Raw genomic sequence first — 19,899 nt, forward strand, 5'->3', positions numbered from 1 at the left:
CTTCTTAAAATACAGAGTCAGAATTAGGAAGAAGGGTCCAGCAGAAGGAAAAATGAACATTTACACTCTTAAAATGATGACTTGTGTCAGTGGAATTTTATCTTCCATTTAAAAAATGTAAGCTTTTGTTGATTGTTTGTCATTAAAAAATTTTTTTGTTTAGATACTGTAGAGGTCTCTTTTCCTGGCACTAATACATAAAATTCCTACTAAATAGCAATCAAGAGATTTCTTAATATTGCCATTTGAAATTTTTCAGGCTGCTATCCTTGTCCAGGGCCAAACATGAATCCCATTGCTCTTGGAAGCCGCTGGCTTGCATATGCAGAAAACAAGGTAAGACAGCATATATTTTGATGATTACCTGTCAAGAAACACATAATACTTTCCATACCAGTCAAAAGCAGTACACAGCTATGGCCTTTTCAGTTTTGAATGGTACACATTATAATGCAGAAGCCTTTCTATCTGTTCTGTGCTACTTGTAATCTTGTAGGGTTTTGAATTAGATAAGGAATTTTTATTTTGTAAATCTTAATAGAGAATTCAATTGGGGGGCAGCTAGGTGGCGCAGTGGATAGAGGACCGGCCTTGGAGTCAGGAGTACCTGAGTTCAAATCCGACCTCAGACACTTAATAATTACTTAGCTGTATGGCCTTGGGCAAGTCACTTAACCCCATTGCCTTGCAAAAACTATAAAAATAAAAATAAGAATTCAATTGGGATTGAATGATAGAATGCTAAAGCTGATTGCAACAACTTCCCCAGTTTCCCCTGCAGTCCTCAAATCTTATAAAAGTAATTAGTGCTTCAAGTGTATTTAAATGTTGATATCTTTCTTATGCTCTTGAGTCACTGGGGAAACAGAGGCAGTTGTTTCAATCAGTATTTGAATCTTTCTCCAGTGTCAATACTTTAGCCTTTTGTCAGAGAGTCATATCTTAATTATGTAGATAACCAAATCACAGTACCCCTACTAAGCTATCCAGAGTTCTGGCTATTTCTAGTATGTTGTTTTTGGTAGTGGATCTCATGTCTCTTGTCCCCTGCCAGGAATTTTGTCTGCTGAACAAAGCTTCTTTCTTATAGAAAGACTTTGTTATTCTTCTCTGCTTGGCATACTTCCATAAATAGTAAAAGAAAATTCTTCTCCAAATAATTATCATTTTCTATGGCATCTAGGAACTTGCATACAATAAATTTAACTTACAGTCAACTGTTCCATATCTCAAAAATGACCAGTTGTCCAGTTTCATTTTTATTAAATGGTTACCATAAGTTAGGCATAAGCAAAAGTAAAAGGCTTTTGACAAAATAAGGATGTGGTAAGGAAAATAATTATTTTGGCAACCCACAGAACTAGTAAATCTTCAGCCTTTGAAAATATATTAAGTTTTTTAAAAAGTGCATGTCTATGTAAGTTTTTTTCTTGTTATATTCAATGATGTATCCAAATTTTTGTTTATGGCACATGGGCTGTTGACATTTGACTCAGTGCCCTAGTTCTTCTTGGCCTTTTTCCAGTTTAGTTTTCCTCAAGATAATCCTTTCTGAATTATTCTTTTCTGACTTTGTTGACAAATGGTTTACAATACTGTGTAGTGACATAATGATATCTTCTGATATTCACATCTGTATTACATTTCTGTTGAGGGCTAAGATACCTATAAATAGAAGGCTATACATTGTCTTTTGGCAATTATAAACAGATCCTTATTTGTGCCAAATTTTGTATATGTGTATGCACAATTGAAATGTGAATCTGCTGTTGAAGACATGATTATTGTTCATTGTGCACCTTGGGTGTTATCAGAGGTTATGCTCATGGTAGAGCAGACTACAGGCCCCGAATTTATATACATTGCTGATGAAGCAGCATGATCAACTGAGAAGGAGGTTGCTACTCTGATACTGGTTCTGCCTTCCAGAAGAAAATATTTTCTTCCTTCTAAGACAAATGACCCTCAAAATACATTGACCCACAATAGCATGACCTGGTCCTTATAGTTTATGAACAATTACATTTGATTTCCTTTTGCTTCCATTGTGAAACAATTTGCCAGTTGTGGGTCAGCTAGTGTTCTTAGTGCTCAGGTATTATCTTTACCTTCTTTTATATTTTAAAATAACCTTCTGTTCAAATATTTTTTAAATTACCAGAATCCCACCCCTATCCAGTCTACCTTTCAGAGAGCCTTCCCATATATCAAATAATATTTTTAAAGACAAAAAAAAAAATTAAAATAGAAAAAAAAGACTGGCCAAACTAAACTAAACATTAAAAAACTGAATCAATATTAGATGTATTTTCTGCAATGATAGTTATTTTTAAAGTTAATGAAGGTAATCTGAGAATTCTAACAATTTCCTTGATCTTGATTGACTTTATTTATATCAGGGAGTTTAGCTTGCTTCTGTTTGATGGCCTTTCTTGCCACCCTGGATGTGCTTTTCATAAAGTCATGGCAGGAAATTTCAACTTTGGTTAGCTTGGGAGAAAAGAAATTTTCTTTTTCAAATCTCAAATATTTTATTATTTTATTTTAAATTTTCTAAGTTCCTGAAGCTGGGCAAAAAAAAAAAAAGATGCTAAGTTTCAACAGCATCTTGTTTCTCCCTGGTTAGGCACCAGGAGGCAGCAAAGAGATACAATTGCTCTCATATTTGCACTCTTCCCCCTGAGCTCTGTGATCTCTTTTGAACTTCTCATTACACTTTCAGGTTAACCTTCTGTGTGGTAATTTCCAGTCATCCTCTGGTTGTGGTAAACAGCTTGTTCTACTGAAAAATTGCAAAATAGTCCCTCTATTAAAAGACAGGGGTTACATCAAATTATTTTCTGTGATAAAAGAATTTTTAAGTGAAATTCTATGTTATATTTACAATTGGCATTGCTTTAAAAACATTTCCTGTTCTTAGTAATTGTCACATGTTTTTTTGTTTGGTATCCATAATCAGAACTAGCATTTACCCTACAGGTTCACTTATGTAAAACTTTCATTGGCTCTTTCATTGGTTCATATATTTAGAACTGAAAGAAAGATTAGAGCTCCTGTCTTCCACGTCCATCGTTTACAGAATAAGAAACTAAGAAAGCAAGAACTTGCCAGAGGTCATGCCAGACTTCAGGTCCTCTTAGGATACAAACCCAGGTCCTTTGATTCAAAGTCCTCCAATCTTTCCATTATGTCTCCTGGATATATTTCCTTTCCAGGACAAAATAATGAAGAATTCATAGTACAACATAATTCATGCTGTAATAAGCTGAGTTCTTCTGAAGTGATTTTTGGACAGTGACTATTTATGTCCATATGTTAAATAGATTACTCAAATATTTTTATTTGTTTTGTTTTTTCCCTATTGTAGGGTTGTTTATTTGCTTTTGTTTGATTCTTTCCTGAAAAACTAGGAAGAACAGATGAAATGATTTTTCTCTTTTTTTATGAGTTTTCTGTGAATGAAATATGATTTATATTTTTTGAACTTCTTTTTACTTTATTTATTTTTGAATTTTACAATTCCCCCCCAATCTCGCTTACCTCCCCCTACCCCCCCCACAGTCTGCAGTCTGTTAGTCTATACATTGTTTCCATGCTATACGTTGTTCCAAATTGAATGTGTTGAGAGAAATCGTATCCTTATAAAAAAAATAAAATATAAGAGATAGCAAATTACATAATATAAGGTTTTTTTTAAATCAACGGTAATAGTCTTTGGTTTTTGTTCAAAGTCCACAATTCTTTCTCTACATACAGATGGTATTCTCCATCGCAGATATCCCTAAATTGTGCCTGATTGTTGCATTGGTGGAATGAGCAAGTCCATTAAGGTTGATCACCAACTCCATTCTGCTACTATGGTGTAGTGTTCTTCTGGTTCTGCTCATCTCGCTCAGTATCATCTGTGATTAATCTTAAGATATTGACAGAATATAGAGCTCTCAACATTTTTTATTACCGCTTCATATTTAAAGCAAGAGATACTTTATACTGACATAGGAGATCACTGAGAGTTGTATACACAGTCCATGCATAAGCAGAGTTAAAACATGTTGCAGGTATCTCTGTCCCTTTCCATTTCAACTCAATACCAAAGCATAATTGGAAATGGGCATATGGCAAATTCTGTGATATTTATTTTTAAATCTACATGGGGTAGTTAAAATGAAAAGGCAGTTAACTTTATCCAAATTCCTAGAATTTCAATTATTTAATGTTATGAAGATATGACTAAAGCCTTTGATTATATTTATTTCAATATAATTGTGGGGAAGTTTCCAGACCCCAAATCATAATATTTCAAAGTATATGAATTCTTTGGGATTAATCATCTTGTATTTGAAAACCAGAGTTGAGAATGTAGCTATCTGGGTGGTACTCAGGAGATGATTTAAAAAAAAACCTAGAGTATCTCAACAGGGCTTTTTTTGCTGTTCATTTGAAAAAATATCTTTTCCATACCTGCACACACACTAACACATATGTATGATAAGTAATCCCCATGTTAATAATGTGGAGTTGTACATTTTAATAATGATAACGTGCTGGCTATGTTCTTCTAGCTGATCCGGTGCCATCAGTCCCGTGGTGGAGCCTGTGGAGATAACATTCAGTCTTACACTGCCACTGTTATTAGTGCTGCCAAAGTGAGTATCTCTACCACCCCTGGGAGAGGTGATCATGCTGGGGAGATGCTCAGGTTTCTCTGCTGGCCTCTGTCCTTTTCCTATTTTTTTCTAAAATGAAAGAAGAACTGAAGAAGTGTGGCAGAATTGTTTTGACCTTCATAAGAATTGCTGATTAAATGCTGTGATAATTCATCCCTCTGTGTTCTAAATTGCACTTTGATTTCTTTAGTACCAATTTGTGTTTATTATCTTATTTTATAATGCTTTCCAAGAACCTGTTTATTTCAATTCATACAAATTTTCAAGGGAACCGTACATTTCCAAGTTACTGATTCTTTTTCATTATTCTGGTCCATCATTTCCATGAGTCCACTAGCTACATGATGACTTTCCTTTGCATCTTTGGAAATTTCTGAATTTTCTTTTTTTTTTTCAATCCATTCATTTATTTATTCATTATTACAACAGTGCTGCAAATGCAAAACACAGTCCCACCTCCACCTACAAAGACAGAGTAACACAATGAAAAATAAATTGTACTTCAGTCTGTGTTCAAATACCATTAGCGCTGTCTTTGGGATGGATCACATTCTTTATCATAAGTGCATCAGAGAAGTTGCTTCAATATTTTTTCTCACAGTTGCTATTGCTAACTGTGTTTCCCTCTTTGTATTCCTCCCCCTCTCATTTATTCTATTCTCTCTTTTCTTCTTGTCCTTACTCAAAAGTGTGTTTGTTGAACAGCCAGGTGTCACAGTGGACAGAGCCCTGGCCCTGGAGCTAGGAGGAACAAAGCCCAAGTCTTAACCCAGAAACCCAACAACCACTTACCTGTGTGATCCTGTGCAAGCCACCCAACCCTACCACCTTGCAAAAAAACCCCAATGTGTTGTATCTGACTCCCCTCTCCCATGATCTTCCCTCTCTTCTATCAACTACACCCCCTTCCCTCCTCCAGTCCCCTTTCTCACATCCCTTTTCTCTTTTTTCCTCTAGAGTAAGATAGATTTCTATACCCTAATGATTTTGTTTGTTGTTTCCTCTCTTAGTCATTTCTGATTAGTATGAAGGCTTAATCAATCCCCCCTCACCTTCCACCCCTTCCATTCCATTGCAAAAGCTTTTTTTTTGCCTCTTTATTGTGAAGCATCTTAGCCCATTCTACATCTCATTTACCTTTCTCCCAGTATATTCCTTTTTCACCTATTGACACCATCTTTATAATATAGTATACCTTCATATTCATCTCTCTCCTGTGCCTCATCTATATTTACTCTTTCTAACTGCTCCAAGAAATGAGAAGGTTTTTATGATTTACCAGTATCATCTTCCCATGCAGGAATACAAGCAGTTCCACATCATTAAATCCCTATAATTTTCCCTTCCCACCCACACTCTCTATGCTTCAGCTGAGTCCTGCACTTGAAAATCAAACTTTCTGTTTCACTTCTGGTTGTTTCAGCAGAAAAGACTGAATTTCCCTTATTTCATCTAATGTCCAATTTTTCCCTTGAAAGAATATGTTCTGTTTTGCTTGATAGTTTATTCTTGGTTATAATCCAAGCTTTTTTGCCTTCCAGAATATCATATTCCAAGCCCTACAAACCCTTAATGCTTAATAAATACTTAGTCCTGTATGTAGTGTCCTGACTGTAGTGTCACAGTATTTGAATTGTTTCTTCCTGGCTGCTTATAATATTTTCTTTTTGATTTAGGATTTCTGAAATTTGGCTATTATATTCCTAGGAGGTTTTATGGGGGGATCCCTTTCAGGAGGTGATTGGTGGATTGTCTCAGTTTCTATTTCACTTTCTACTTCTAGGATATCAGGGCAATTTAACTTGAGAAATTCTTTAATAATGAAGTCTTGGTTCTTTTCCTGGTCTTGACTTTTATGTAGCCTAAGAATTTTTAAATTATCTTTCCTGAATTTGTTTTCTAGGTCAGTTGTTTTTCCATTGAGATATTTCACATTTTCTTCTAATTTTTTCATTCTTTTGGTTTTGTTTTATTTTTTTCTTGATTTCTCACAAAGTTATCAGCTTCTCCTAGCTCAATTCTACATTTGAAGGTTTTATTTTCTTCAGAAAACTTTCTTTTCCAACTGGCCAGTTCTCCTTTTTAAGGCATTCTTCTCCTCATTGACCTTTTGGACTGCTTTTCCCATTTGACCTAAAAGAGTTTTATCATGTTGTTTTCTTTGGCATTTTATCTCATTTACCAAGTTGCTGATTTGGTGTTCTTGATTTTCCTGTATGGCTCTCATTTCTCTTCCCAGTTTTTCCTTCATCTACCTTACTTGATTCTCAAAGTCTTTTTGAGCTTTTCCTTAACCTGGGCCCAATTCCTATTTTTCTGGGACACTTTGGATAAAGAAGCTTTGACTGTGTCATATTCTAAGTATGTGTTTTGATCCTCCATGGGACCAAAGTGTTTAATCTATGATGAGATTCTTTTTCTTATGTTGTGTATTCCATTTTCCCAGCTTATGACCTAGTTTTAACATACATCTCAAGCTTTTGTGCATTTTTGGGACAGATGCCAGGGACGTCAGTTCTTTCAAGGTCTTATGAGAGAGTTTGACTGCTGTCCTGCCCTGTGCTATTTTCTGCCCTGGAGCTGTGAGGAGGATTCCTACTCCACTATGGCATAAGGGGCCCCTAGACTGCAACCAGGATCTGAGTGTGTACAAAGTCCATACTTCTGTTCTATCTCAGGAACAGTGAGAGACTTTGACTGTCTCCATGCCACATACCTTCCAAGGACCAAGCACTTTTTAAGCAGCTGTTGGAATGACACTTCAGGTGCGGCAGTTTTCTGCTGACCTTCCAAGTTGTCCATGGTAATCCCTGGACTGAGAGGTTTGGAAACCCCTTTCTCTGCCCAGGACCCAGGCATCCCTTGGGCTCTTCTTGGAAGACTGGAGCTCTTTAGCTACTGTAAGGTGAAACAGAACCTTCCCATGGATCTTCCAGTTTATTTTGGGCCAGAAAATTATTTCACTCGGTTTTTCTGTGGTTTCTGCCACTTTACAATTTGGCAAGAGCCATAATTTTAAGTTATCTGGCGTATTCTGGAGGAGAGCTTCTGGAAATTCCTGCTTCCATGTAGCCATTTTGCTCTGCCCCTTGGTCTCTGTTTGTTTTTTTTTTAGTAAGATTTTATTTATTTTGAGTTTCACAATTTTCCCCCCATTCTTGCTTCTCTCCTCCCCCCACAGAAGGCATTCTGTTAATCTTTACATTGGTTCCATGTTATATATTGATCTCAATTGAATGTGATGACAGAGAAATTGTATCGTTAAGGAAGAAAAATTAAGTATGAGATAGTAAAATTACATAATAATATAATTTTTTTTCCCTAATTTGAAGGTAATAATCTTTGGTCTTTGTTCAAAGTCCATAATTCTTTCTCTGGGTACAGTTGGCATTCTCCGTTGCAGACAGCCCGTAATTGTTCTTGGTTGTTGCACTGATGGAATGAGTAAGTCCATCAAGGTTTATCATCATCCCCATGTTGCTGTTAGGGGTACAGTGTTTTCCTGGTTCTGCTCATCTCACTCAGCATCAGTTCATACAAATCCCTCCAGGCTTCCCTGAATTCCCATCACTCCTAGTTTCTAATAGAACAATAGTGTTCCATGACATACATATACCACAGTTTGTTAAGCCATTCCCCAGTTGAAGGACATTCATTTAATTTCCAATTTTTTGCCACCCCAAATAGGGCTGTTATAAATATTTTTTGTACAAGTGATGTTTTTACCATTTTTCATAATCTCTTGAGGGTATAGACCCTGTAGTGGTATTGCTGGATCAAAGGTGCACATTTTTGTTGCCCTTTGGGCATAATCCCAAATTACTCTCCAGAAAGGTTGGATGAGTTTACAGCTCCACCAGCAATGTATTAGTGTTCCAGATTTCCCGCATTCCTTCCAACATTGATCATTGTCCTTTCTGGTCATAGGCCAATCTGATGGGTGTTAGCTGGTATCTCAGAGATGCTTTGATTTACATTTCTCTAATAAGTAATGATTTTGAACAAATTTTAATATGACTATGGATTACTTTGATCTCCTCAGCTGTAAATTACCTTTGCATATCTTTTGAGCATTTGTCAGTTGGGGAACGATTTGTTTTTTTGAAAATTTGACTCAGTTCTCTGTATATTTTAGAAATGAATCCTTTGCCAGAAATACTATTTGCAAAAATTATTTCCCAATTTACTACATTTCTTTTGATCTTGATTACAGTAGTTTTGTCTGTGCAAAATTATTTAGTTTGTTTTTAATGATGTTCTCCATCTCTTCCTTGGTCATAAACTGTTTCCCCTCCATAGATATTGACAGGTAAACTACTCCTTGATCTTCTAGTTTGCTTATAATATTGTTTTTTTTTTTTATGTGTAAATCCTGTATCCATTTGGATCTTATCTTAGTATAGGGTGTGAGGTGTTGGTGTAATCTAAGCTTCTTCCATACTAACCTCCAATTTTCCCAACATTTTTTTTATCGAAGAAAGAGTTTTTATCCCAATAGCTGGACTCTTTGGGTTTATCAAACAGCAGATTGCTACTAGAATCATTTCTTGCTGTTGTACCTAGTCTATTCCACTGATCCACCACTCCATTTCTTAGCCAATACGAGACAGTTTTGATGACTGATGCTTTATAATATAATTTTAGATCTGGTAAGGCTAAGCCCCTTTCTTTTGCACTTTTTTTCTTTGAATCCCTGGAAATTTTTGACTTTTTATTTCTCCATACAAATTTGCTTTCAACTTTTTCTAACTCATTAAAGTAATTTTTTGGAATTTTGATTGGTAGGGCACTAAACAAGTAGTTTAGTTTTGGTAGAATTGTCATTTTTATTATATTAGCTCTCTTAATGAGAAAGAAAGAATATCCTTTGGGAAAACTTTATCCCAGCCACTAGAGTATCCAAAAGTTCTTATAAAACCAAATAGCCTTTTTATCCTAGCATTTATCAAATGAGTTCTTTCAACTTGGAGCAAAAAAGGTACTAAAAAGGAAGTGAATTTGTATATAAACTTGCCAAACTTTCCTGATTTAAACTTATTACTCTCATCCTTCTGATTGTGAAGTATACTATCAAATTCTTCTAATAATAGGAACTAAAGGGGCGGCTAGGTGATGTAGTGGATAAAGCACTGGCCTTGGAGTCAGGAGTACCTGCGTTCAAATCCGGTCTCAGACACTTAATGATTACCTAGCTATGTGGCCTTGGGCAAGCCACTTAACCCCATTTGCCTTGCAAAAAAAAAATTAAAAAAAATAGGAACTAAAATGTGACTCTACATGACATCATGTAATAGAAAACAGAAGTATACAGAAGGAAATTGCAATTCAAAACATCCCACAGAAGGGAAATCAAAAGTCCTACAGCATCACATAAAGCAAATTTCAATTTGAAATGAAAATACCTTCAAGACTGATTAGAAATATTTACCTGAGGTATTTCATGTTTGTTCTGTGGAAGACTGAGAATAACGTTTCCCATTTTCAGGTCACTGATGTCCATTCTTAACATACTCTAATTAAGACTTTAAAGCCTTTTAAAAATGGTAACTGTTTCCAGTTCTCTCCTTTCTCAACCCTTTCCCATCCCATCCCTTGTTCTCACATGAAAATAAGACAACTTAGGGTTATTGACCATATTTTTAATAAATTCACTTGCTGATACTCATGATACTTTACCACTTACAGGATAAAAATTTAGAAGGAATATTAGAGATTTTTTTTTTTAAGGTTTTTGCAAAGTAAATGGGGTTAAGTGGCTTGCCCCAGGCCACACAGCTAGGTAATCATTAAGTGCCTGAGGCCAGATTTGAACTCAGGTACTCCTGACTCTAGGGCCAGGGCTCTATCCACTGTGCCACCTAGCCACCCCTAATATTAGTTTATTGAATTATGCCCATTCCCCCTTTCCAATTTTACAGTGAGGAAACTGAACCTTGTAAGGCTGTGCATTTCACAAAATCCAGATTCTCTGACTCTTTATACTGTACCATCTTCATTTCAAGCTCTTTTCTCAGCTGCCTTTTCAGGCATATTGCTTTTTCGGAAATCCCTGTATGGAATGAGTTTGAATGCTGCCACCTGTAGCATGGCAGATAGTTTTTTCTCTTTTGTATATATATACATGCATACACACATATATATGTATATGTATGTGTGTGTGTGTGTGTGTGTGTGTGTGTGTGTGTATGTATGTTGGCCAATTGAGAGAAGGGATTGAATTGTTAACTAACTCCTGTAAATTTGATTTATGCAGACATGCTTTAGTGAAGATAGGAATAATATATTTCTGAATAGCAAGCTGAAAATGCAATTTGTCTGTATATGTACACGTGTGTATGTGTGTGTTTGTGTGTACATGTGTGTACCTGATATCTAACCCAGAGGCATGCATTAACATTTCAGGTCCACTTTGAATAATTAGATCAGTCTCTCAAGCAAATGGATCACAATTAAATCTGATCTGATTCAGTCGTGTTAGCATGGAGGGAGGTTTAGAGTACTATAATCTTATTTCATACCTTTTAAATAACTTTAATGTCCTTTTGTATTTGTCCTTTTGGTGCTCAGATCTGTGGAGTTCCTTCTTTATTCATTACCCAATCCAGAGTGAACTTTTTGGAAAATCCCCTACAGTAGAAAGGTATTTTATTTTAACTAAATGCACCTACCCAGTTGCTTCCCTAAGATTAATTTTCTCTTAAATGCTATCGATAGACCTCCACTGTTTCCAGGTTCAAGGACATAAAACTTGTTGTTTAGTAATAAAGCCTTTTTCCTATCATTACAGGGACTCTGACTTGGATATCATGCTGTCTAGATGTAGAGAGGAAGTATTATAAAGTTGAATTGATGAGGATGGCCTCACACTAGGTGCCTGATCTTGTCTGTAGTGGCTTATTGAAAGTTTTTCCTTCTTTAGGTATATGAATTACAATTCAGTTCCATGAGGTTGCTTTAATTTTACTTGCTTTGAACATGTTGCAAGGTACAAATACTTTGTTGTTGGATGGCATCCAAATCAAAATAACTTCTTTTGATAGGGGATATGCATTTCAGATATTTTATGACTTCAGTTATGGGCCATATATCTTAACTCATTTAAATAAACTTTCAGAGTCCTGTTCCTTAATAGGATCTTATTAGAATGTAGATGTTTGAGGTTTATCGCTCCTGATCATTAGAGGGGTTAAATTTCCTCAATGTCTCTGCTTTTTCATAAATGCTGTGTTGATATCTATTGATTAACATTTATTTTTATTTTTCCTTTCAGAAGTAGACTTCTTTCTAGTTCCTGTCCTTTCATCAGATGCAGGAAACCAACTACTTTAGTTAGGCTTTCATTTTGCATCTTGGTTATGTTTTCTAGTTAAAGATGTTTGTGCAGACCTTGCTTTGCTGTATCCTCAGATGGAAAGGAATTCTTTCATGTATCTTTTCACTTGACTCTAAGTAGGTTGATTTAATGGACTTTTTTCATACAAAATCTAATGATGCTTCAGCTATTATATAGAATGTAGAGAGTATTCTTTACCAGCAAATTTATTTTTTAAATTATCAAAGTAGCCTCTTTAAGTTCTTTATTATTCATTATTTTTTCCCCCCTGAGCATCTGGAACTTCCTCCCCCCCCCCCCCCAATTAATATTTTGTTTTTCCAATTAAATGTTATGAAAGTTTTTCACCATTCATCTAGATGCATATTTTTGTTATATAATTTCCTCCCCCCCCCTCCCTTCCCACAATTCTCCCATCACTGGCTGGTTTGCATTGTACATGTACATTTGTGTAATGTCTTTACAGGTTAGTTATTTTTCTCATCGAGGGATTAGAACTGAGGGAAAAGGAAGAAAACCATTAGTTAGGAAGTAAAAAATAAGAGAAATTAAAAAAAATAACAGTTTTCATTCAGATTTTGGTAGTTTGGTTTTTTGTTGTTATTGTTGTTCTGTTTTATTCTCTTCTACTTCATCTGGATTGCATTGTTTATAATAGGTCTCCCAGAGTTGTTCTAGCTCTCTGAACTGCTGAGAGGAGATGCACCCACAAAGTTGATCAACTTACATTATTGTTAATGTGCTCAATGTTCTTTTCCCTTCATTCAGCATCAGTTTGGGTATTTTTTTTTTTTTTTTGCAACGCAGTGGGGTTTAAGTGACTTGCCCAAGGTCACACAGCTAGGTAATTATTAAGTGTGTGAGGTTGGATTTAAACTCATGTCCTCCTCACTCCAGGCTCAGTGCTCTATTCATTGCACCACCTAGCTGCCCCAGTTTGTGTAATTCTTTCCAGTTTTTTCCTCTTGAGTCTGACCATTCATGCTTTCTTATAGAACAATAGTATTCCATAAGATTCATATTCCATAACTTGCTCAACCATTCCCCAATTGATGGAAATCCCCAATTTCCAATTGTTTGCTACATATTAAAAGCTCTGGTAGGAACAGGTGGAACTTTTTATGATATTGGTATTGCTGGGCCATAGGATATGATCAGTTTTATTGCTCTTTGGGCATAGTTCCATGTTGCTCTGTGGAGTGGTTTGATTAGTTCACAACTCCACCACCAATGCATTAATGTCCCAATCCTTTCACAACTTCTCCATCATTGATTATTTTTCCCTTTTTGTCATCTTAACCAATCTGATAGGTGTGAGGTGGTTACCTCATAGATATTTTAATTTGCATTTCTCTAATCAATAATGATTTAGAATATTTTTTCTTATGCTCATATTTAGCTTTATTTTCTTCATTTGAAAACTGCCTGTTCATATCCTTTGACCATTTGCCAATTAGGGAATAACTTGTAATATTATAAATTTGATGAATTCTCTTTATATTTTAGAAAAGAGACCTTTATTAGAACCCCTAGCTGTGTAAATTATTTCTTATCTTTCTGGTTTCCTTCTAATCTTCGTTATGTTAGTGCAAAAAATTTTAATTTACTATAGTCAAAATTATCCATTTTGCAATTTATACTGTACCCTACTTCTCTTTTGTTCATAAATTTCTCCCCTTTCCATTGGTCTGGCTGAATATTTCTTTTGGTTTTGTTTTATTATTTCTTGATTTCTCACAAAGTCATCAGCTTCCCTAAGCTCCAGTCTACATTTGAAGGAATTATTTTCTTCACAGTGTTTTTGTATCTCTTTTTCTATCTGGCCAAGTCTGGTTTTTATTGCATTGTTATCCTCATTGACCTTGTGGATTGCTTTTTCCTTTTGTCCTAACCAACCTGGGTTTTTTTTGGGGGGGGGTGAGGCAATGAAGGTTCAGTGACTTGCCCAAGGACACACAGCTAGGTAATTATTAAGTGTTTGAGGCCAAATTTTAACTCCAGTTTCCTGTCTCCAGGGCTGGTGCTCTATCCACTGCACCACCTAGCTGCATTGTAAACTGGTTTTGAAGACGTTATTTTCTTCCATATTTTTGTCTATCTCCTTTATCAAGCTGTTAACTTGGTTTTCATGATTTTCCTGTATTGCTGTCATTTTTCTTTCTAAATTTTTTCCTCTTGCTCCCTTACTGGATTTTCAAAGTCTTTTTTGAGCTCTTCCATAGCCTGGGATCCATTCATATTTTTCTTGTAGGGTACCGAATCTTTGACTTTGTTTTCTATTGTGTGTGTATTTTGATGTTTCACAGAGCCGAGATAATTTTCTATGGTTGGATTTTTTTTCTTCTTTTGTTTGCTCATTTCCCCAGCCTATGACTTGATTTCAAGCCTTTGTTTAGTTTGGACCTTATTTCCTGAGTGGCAACACACTTTCCCAAACTTTTGAGGGTTTTTATAGCTGTATTAGGGGCACCCTCCAGAGACCTCAATTCCTTCAAGTTCTTATGAGAAGCTCTGAGTACTCTTCTACCCTATATGCTCAGCACTCCCCTCTACCCTGGAATTGTGAAGAATGTCCCCACTCTGCTATGGCAGTGAATTTTCCATGGACTGAGGCCCTGACTGCAGCCTCGATCTGTAAATATTTATCAATTTCACTCAGATTATCCAGTTTATTGTCATACAATAAACTTTATGCAAAATAACTCTGAATTAGCTCCTTAATTTCCTTCTCATTGGTGGTAATTTTACCCTTTTCATTTTTGTGATACTTTCAATGAATTAATTTATTCTTGACTATATGGGAGTTCAAGGTGACACTTGGATCTATATTAATCTTAGATTCATTTTTCTATACCAGAGTAATGTCATCTTACATGATACATCGTGCATTGTTTTTCATTACAAATAGGGGGAATTCTTTCTCTCCAACATTGATTTTTTTTTTTCTTTTTTATCATCTTAGTCAATCTGATAGGTGTGAGATTGGTTTAATTTGCATTTCTCTAATCAGTAAGGATTTGGAGCATTTATCATATGACTGTCCATTTTGCAATTTATAATATTCTCTATCTCTTACTTTTCATAAACTTCTCCCTTTTCCATAGACCTGACAGATAAGAGTATCTCTTGTTCTTCTATTTGACCTATGCTATCACACTTTTTGTTTAAATCCTGTGATCATTTCAACCTTATTTGGGTACAGATGTGAGATGTGGGTCTTTGCCAAGTTTGTGCCATACTATTTTCTAGTTTGCCCAACAGCTTTTCTCAAATATTGATTTCTTATCACAGAAGCTAATGTCCTTTATCAAACAGTAAATTATATTGTCATACTGTACTCTCCTTCAACAATCTGATTACTCAACTCCACAACCTACTCACTTCTCATGATTTGTTTCTCCACCCCAATTCAGAAATACACAAAAAAATGGTTCTCCTCTTGACCTCTTTGTTCAGGAATTCTGCAGTCCCCTTATTTGACCAGGATTTTTTGACCTTTACCTCTGCTTTCTTTTTCAAAATCTTTTTCTTCTTCCATACCATACCAGGAATTTGATTTCTTTTTTAAATTTTTAAATTTTTTAAATTTTTGCAAGGCAATGGGGTTAAGTGACTTGCCCAAGGTCACACAGCTAGGTCTGTCTCAGGTACTCCTGACTCCAGGGCCGGTGCTCTATCCACTGAGCAACCTAGCTACCCCAGGAATTTTATTTCATTGACATCTTAGTTCTTTCCCAGATCATCTCTTCTGCTCTAATCACTTTTCCCAATCCTTTTTTTTTAAGGTTTTTACAAGGCAGATGGGGTTAAGTGGCTTGCCCAAGGCCAGACAGCTAGGTAATTATTAAGTGTCTGAGACTGGACTTGAACCCAGGTACTCCTGACTCCAGAGCCGGTGCTTTATCCACTGCGCCACCTAGCTGCCCCCACTTTTCCCAATCTTGACTCCTTGGTGAACCAGTTGAATCCCACAATGTCTTCCTTTCTTGAATCTTTAGCCCCCTTTCCATATCCTCAACTATGCCCTGCTAAGGCTCTACTCATAGTAGTACTTCCTATGGTGTAGGTATGATTATATCACTCTGTTACTCAATAAACTCTAGAGGATGGACTTCTTTTGAATGAGTTTAATTTGAGTTTTACTATGCCTAAGTGGAATTGATATCCTTTGTTTCTCCATTACAATTTCATCTGGAACATTAAACCACAAAGGACTTACCCCTGTTATTTCTCTTTTACCTATACAGATGTATTCCTTGAGCTGTTAAGAGACTCAGTTCATTCTCTAACGCTTTGTTCAGAACTCTTACTCAGTTTTTTCCTCATTTGAATCATTCCTATCTGACTTTTTATCTAGCACAGTTAATCTCTCTGCAATTGAGATGTTTTAGATTCTGTTTAGTTGACTCTCTGAATCTCTTTTCTTCAATGTGTCTTAATATTTTCACAATATATGGTTGTGATAATTACTGACAACTCTTTGAATCTATTTCCTCTCTCATCTTTCTCAACTCAGATTTCTTATCTTTAATTACTTTCCATGTGATTTTTCCAGGGTCCTCACTCTTGTTAGTTTCCTGTGCACCAACTTTGCTGAAGACATGGACAAAGAGCCTGTGATCACTTTATCTTTTCTTATCTCAAATTTGTGAGTCTCAAGGTCACCATTTTTTGAGATCCCCTAAAGTACATTTCAGTGTGCTGTTGCTTCTAAATCAGAAGATTTTGAAGGGGGCGGGGATTCTTTGATATCATTCTTGTTATATATCTAAACATATAGACACAAAAATAACATTTGATTGAACTTTCTGTTCAAACTTCAATGTCTTTAGCATGCTCATGTGGGACTTCTTCAGATTTGTCAGGTTTGTGCTGATATCTATCTATCTATTTATTTATTTATTTACTTATTTGAGACAGTCCAGGTTTTCCTTAATGGTTGGGTTTAAAAGTCTTTTCCTTGGCATGGATACTTGAAAATATTTCACCCATCAGCTCTTAACAGTTGTTAAGAATTTTCTCATTCCTGATGTCTAATTCTGTGCATCTTTGACAAGTGTTCTTCAATGAACTGTATATATTTTTCTTTCACTTTCTAGACATAAAAATTCCTGTATACACAGGCTCATATGTCTTTGGTGAAGCAAATTATGAACCTAAAATCCTTTTTAAAGATGTTTGTTGCCATTTGGCGTCAAAAAAAATTTGATTTATCAGTATAAATCTTTCCTCTAAATCCAAACATTCATAATCATTTTGTAGTATTATCTTTGTGGCATTCCTGAATATTGAGTAACATGTGGTACTTCTTACTATTTTTATATTTCGGGTATAGCACTCAATTGTGCTTTGATTTTTGCCTTTATCTTAAAAATGAAGTTCCTTCTAGAGACTGGTGTCTAATTGAAAAGAACTCTGCATCTGAAAATCAGAGGTCCTATGTTCAAATTCTGGAGTCTGGTCCTTAATATTTAATGTGACCGTAGGTCACATGATTCCTAAATGATCTCTCCTTTTCCTATTTAACAGGTCAAGATTTATGTCAGATAGTCTACATTTTCTTTTCCTTTTAGATCTTTTAGTTGTGTTTTTTAAAAATTCTTAATGTGTCATACAGAGACTCATTTCGTTTTCTTATACACCAGTTTTCACATGGTCTCTTTTTTGAACAAGTTTTGCTATTTTCTCATCTAAACTATTTATTTTCCTTCAGTTCTTTCCTCTTAAGCTCCTATTTAATTTTTTTATTTTTTTCCTTTGCTCTTGATATACTTACTGTTCTTATGTAAATGCCCTTTTTCTTTTGAGTCTCTCCTCATAATTATTATGGAATGAATTTTTCCTTTTTTAGGGAATTCAAAATCTGTAGTAATTTTTTAATAATGATGAATATTTTTCCTTGACTTCCTCATGTTTTCAGCTTTCTTTCCAGAACTGGGCCTTTATGCTATCCATATCTTCTCTCCTCTCCTCCCCCCCTCCTTTCCCCTCCCCTCCCCTCCTCTCCCCTCCCTATCTTTTCTTGTTTTTTCTTTTTAATTTTTGCAAGGCAATGGTGTTAAGTGATTTCTTCTAGGTTACACAGTTAAGTAAGTAAGCCCTCAAAAATTTCAGGTTAGAGTGCTAGGAAACTAAATCTCTGAAACTTGGGATATCTTCATCTTACCAACTGCTGTGAATGTGGCATTTTGTAGTGGTCATTGCTGCATGTCAATTTATGGTCTTTGCTATGCATTTCTGACCTACATGGAGTTTTCAGTAGGGATCTCTGTTCTTTCTGCTTTTGTATTCAAATCATTAATGGCTACATATGCTTCTGGTGCTCTACATTAATACTGACTTGCTTTGCTGAGCTCAGGTATGGTTTTGCTGGCAGCTCATTAGACTTCTTACTTTTTTAAATATTTATTTCTTGAGTGTAAGAAGTTATTGTAGTTGCTCGTTGGATTTCTCCATCATTACAGGATATGCTCTAATTTTTAGGTTTTCACTAGCATCTGGATTTTCAAATTGGACAACCTGTCTGGTTATCAGGCATGATAGACTGCAACCCCTTCTTTATGGGGATTTTTAAAATTGTAAAATTTTATGCCTTTAGTTCTGAATCTGTATCTGAATCAGAAAAAAATTGTAATTAGTTTATACAAAAAATAATTTTGTCTTCTAAAGATAGCCCATATCTAGTTGAATTGAAAATGTTAAAAGGAAAAAATACAAATGATAATATTTTCCTTTACTTCTTTATCAACAAGTATCTAATCATAAATTATTTCCATAGGTTTTGCTTCCTCTATTGTTTACATCTTTATGTTTTCTTGCTCATATGGATGGAATTTCTCTTTCCTCTTCTCTGCTTTTCCTTTCAGTTTCTTCCTATTACTTTAAGCTCCTTTCCTTTCCTTTCAGTTTTCCAAACTTCCAGTTGAGACTTCCTATATGTACTATACCTTTTTAGACATTGAGTTTTCATCGATAACTGTGGTACAGATGTTACTTACAAGCAAGGTTGACAGTGATGTTGGCAGAACAGGAAGTGAAATAATTATAGACAATATATAACAAAAGTTTAAGATTTTTTTTTAAGGTTTTTGCAAGGCAATGGGGTTAAGTGGCTTGGCCAAGGCCACACAGCTAGGTAATTATTAGGTGTCTGAGGCTGGATTTGAACCCAGGTACTCCTGACTCCAGGGCCTGTGCTTTATCCACTGCACCACCTAGCTGGCGCCCCCCCCCCCCCCCCCCCCCCCGCTCCACTTTCACCTGAGGGATTTAGAGACTCATGAAGCAGCATCCTTTTCATTTGATTCTTAAATGAAAGAAGGTCTTTACCAGATGGAAACAGCGTCAGTTCTTTCTAGTTTTGGAGAATCCATTAAAGAAGTGCTTGGATATAGGTTGAGAATGGGAAGAAGGGGGATAAAAATATTTAAATTTGAGTGTAATATATATGAACCAGATTATTATAGCTAAAATAATACTAGATAGAAACTTGAATGTCAGTTACAAGAATTTATGTTTTAGTCAGAAAGCACTTGGGAAATGCCTTACCTTTTTTGAGAAGAACAATGATAATACTATAGTGGTCCATTATAATGATTTGGGCAATGGTTTATATAGCAGGTATTGAGTAGTGAGAGACTGGCGACTGAAGACTAGTTAAGAGGCTATTATAATAGTCAAGACCAGAGGTGATGAATATTTGAATTAAGATGCTTATACTAGTGTTTAAGAAACTAAACCTCATGTGAGAGAGTTTGAAGAGGTCCATATTATGTTGGAAGAAGCATTTGTGTTGCTGAGATCCAAACCAGGTTTGTGAACAACTGTTTGAATGTGGAAATATGCATTAGTGTTATTGAAATCCAAGCTAGGCTTGAGTGCCTGCTTTTTGGTTACTGT

General features: G+C 35.5%; 1 protein-coding gene across 10 annotated transcripts in view; it reads left to right on the forward strand.

Moving 5' to 3' along the window:
* Positions 1-19,899, forward strand: part of BCAS3 (BCAS3 microtubule associated cell migration factor) — an 851,656-nt gene that overhangs the window by 226,197 nt on the left and 605,560 nt on the right. For all 10 annotated transcript variants that reach the window (XM_074223544.1, XM_074223545.1, XM_074223546.1 and 7 more), the window contains exons 10-11: positions 260-336; positions 4,563-4,646. In XM_074223544.1, the coding sequence (XP_074079645.1) occupies positions 260-336; positions 4,563-4,646 (161 nt within the window). The remainder of the gene's footprint in view (positions 1-259; positions 337-4,562; positions 4,647-19,899) is intronic.

This window comes from Macrotis lagotis, chromosome 2, assembly GCF_037893015.1.
Source record: "Macrotis lagotis isolate mMagLag1 chromosome 2, bilby.v1.9.chrom.fasta, whole genome shotgun sequence".
NCBI classification, from domain to species: Eukaryota; Metazoa; Chordata; class Mammalia; order Peramelemorphia; family Peramelidae; genus Macrotis; species Macrotis lagotis.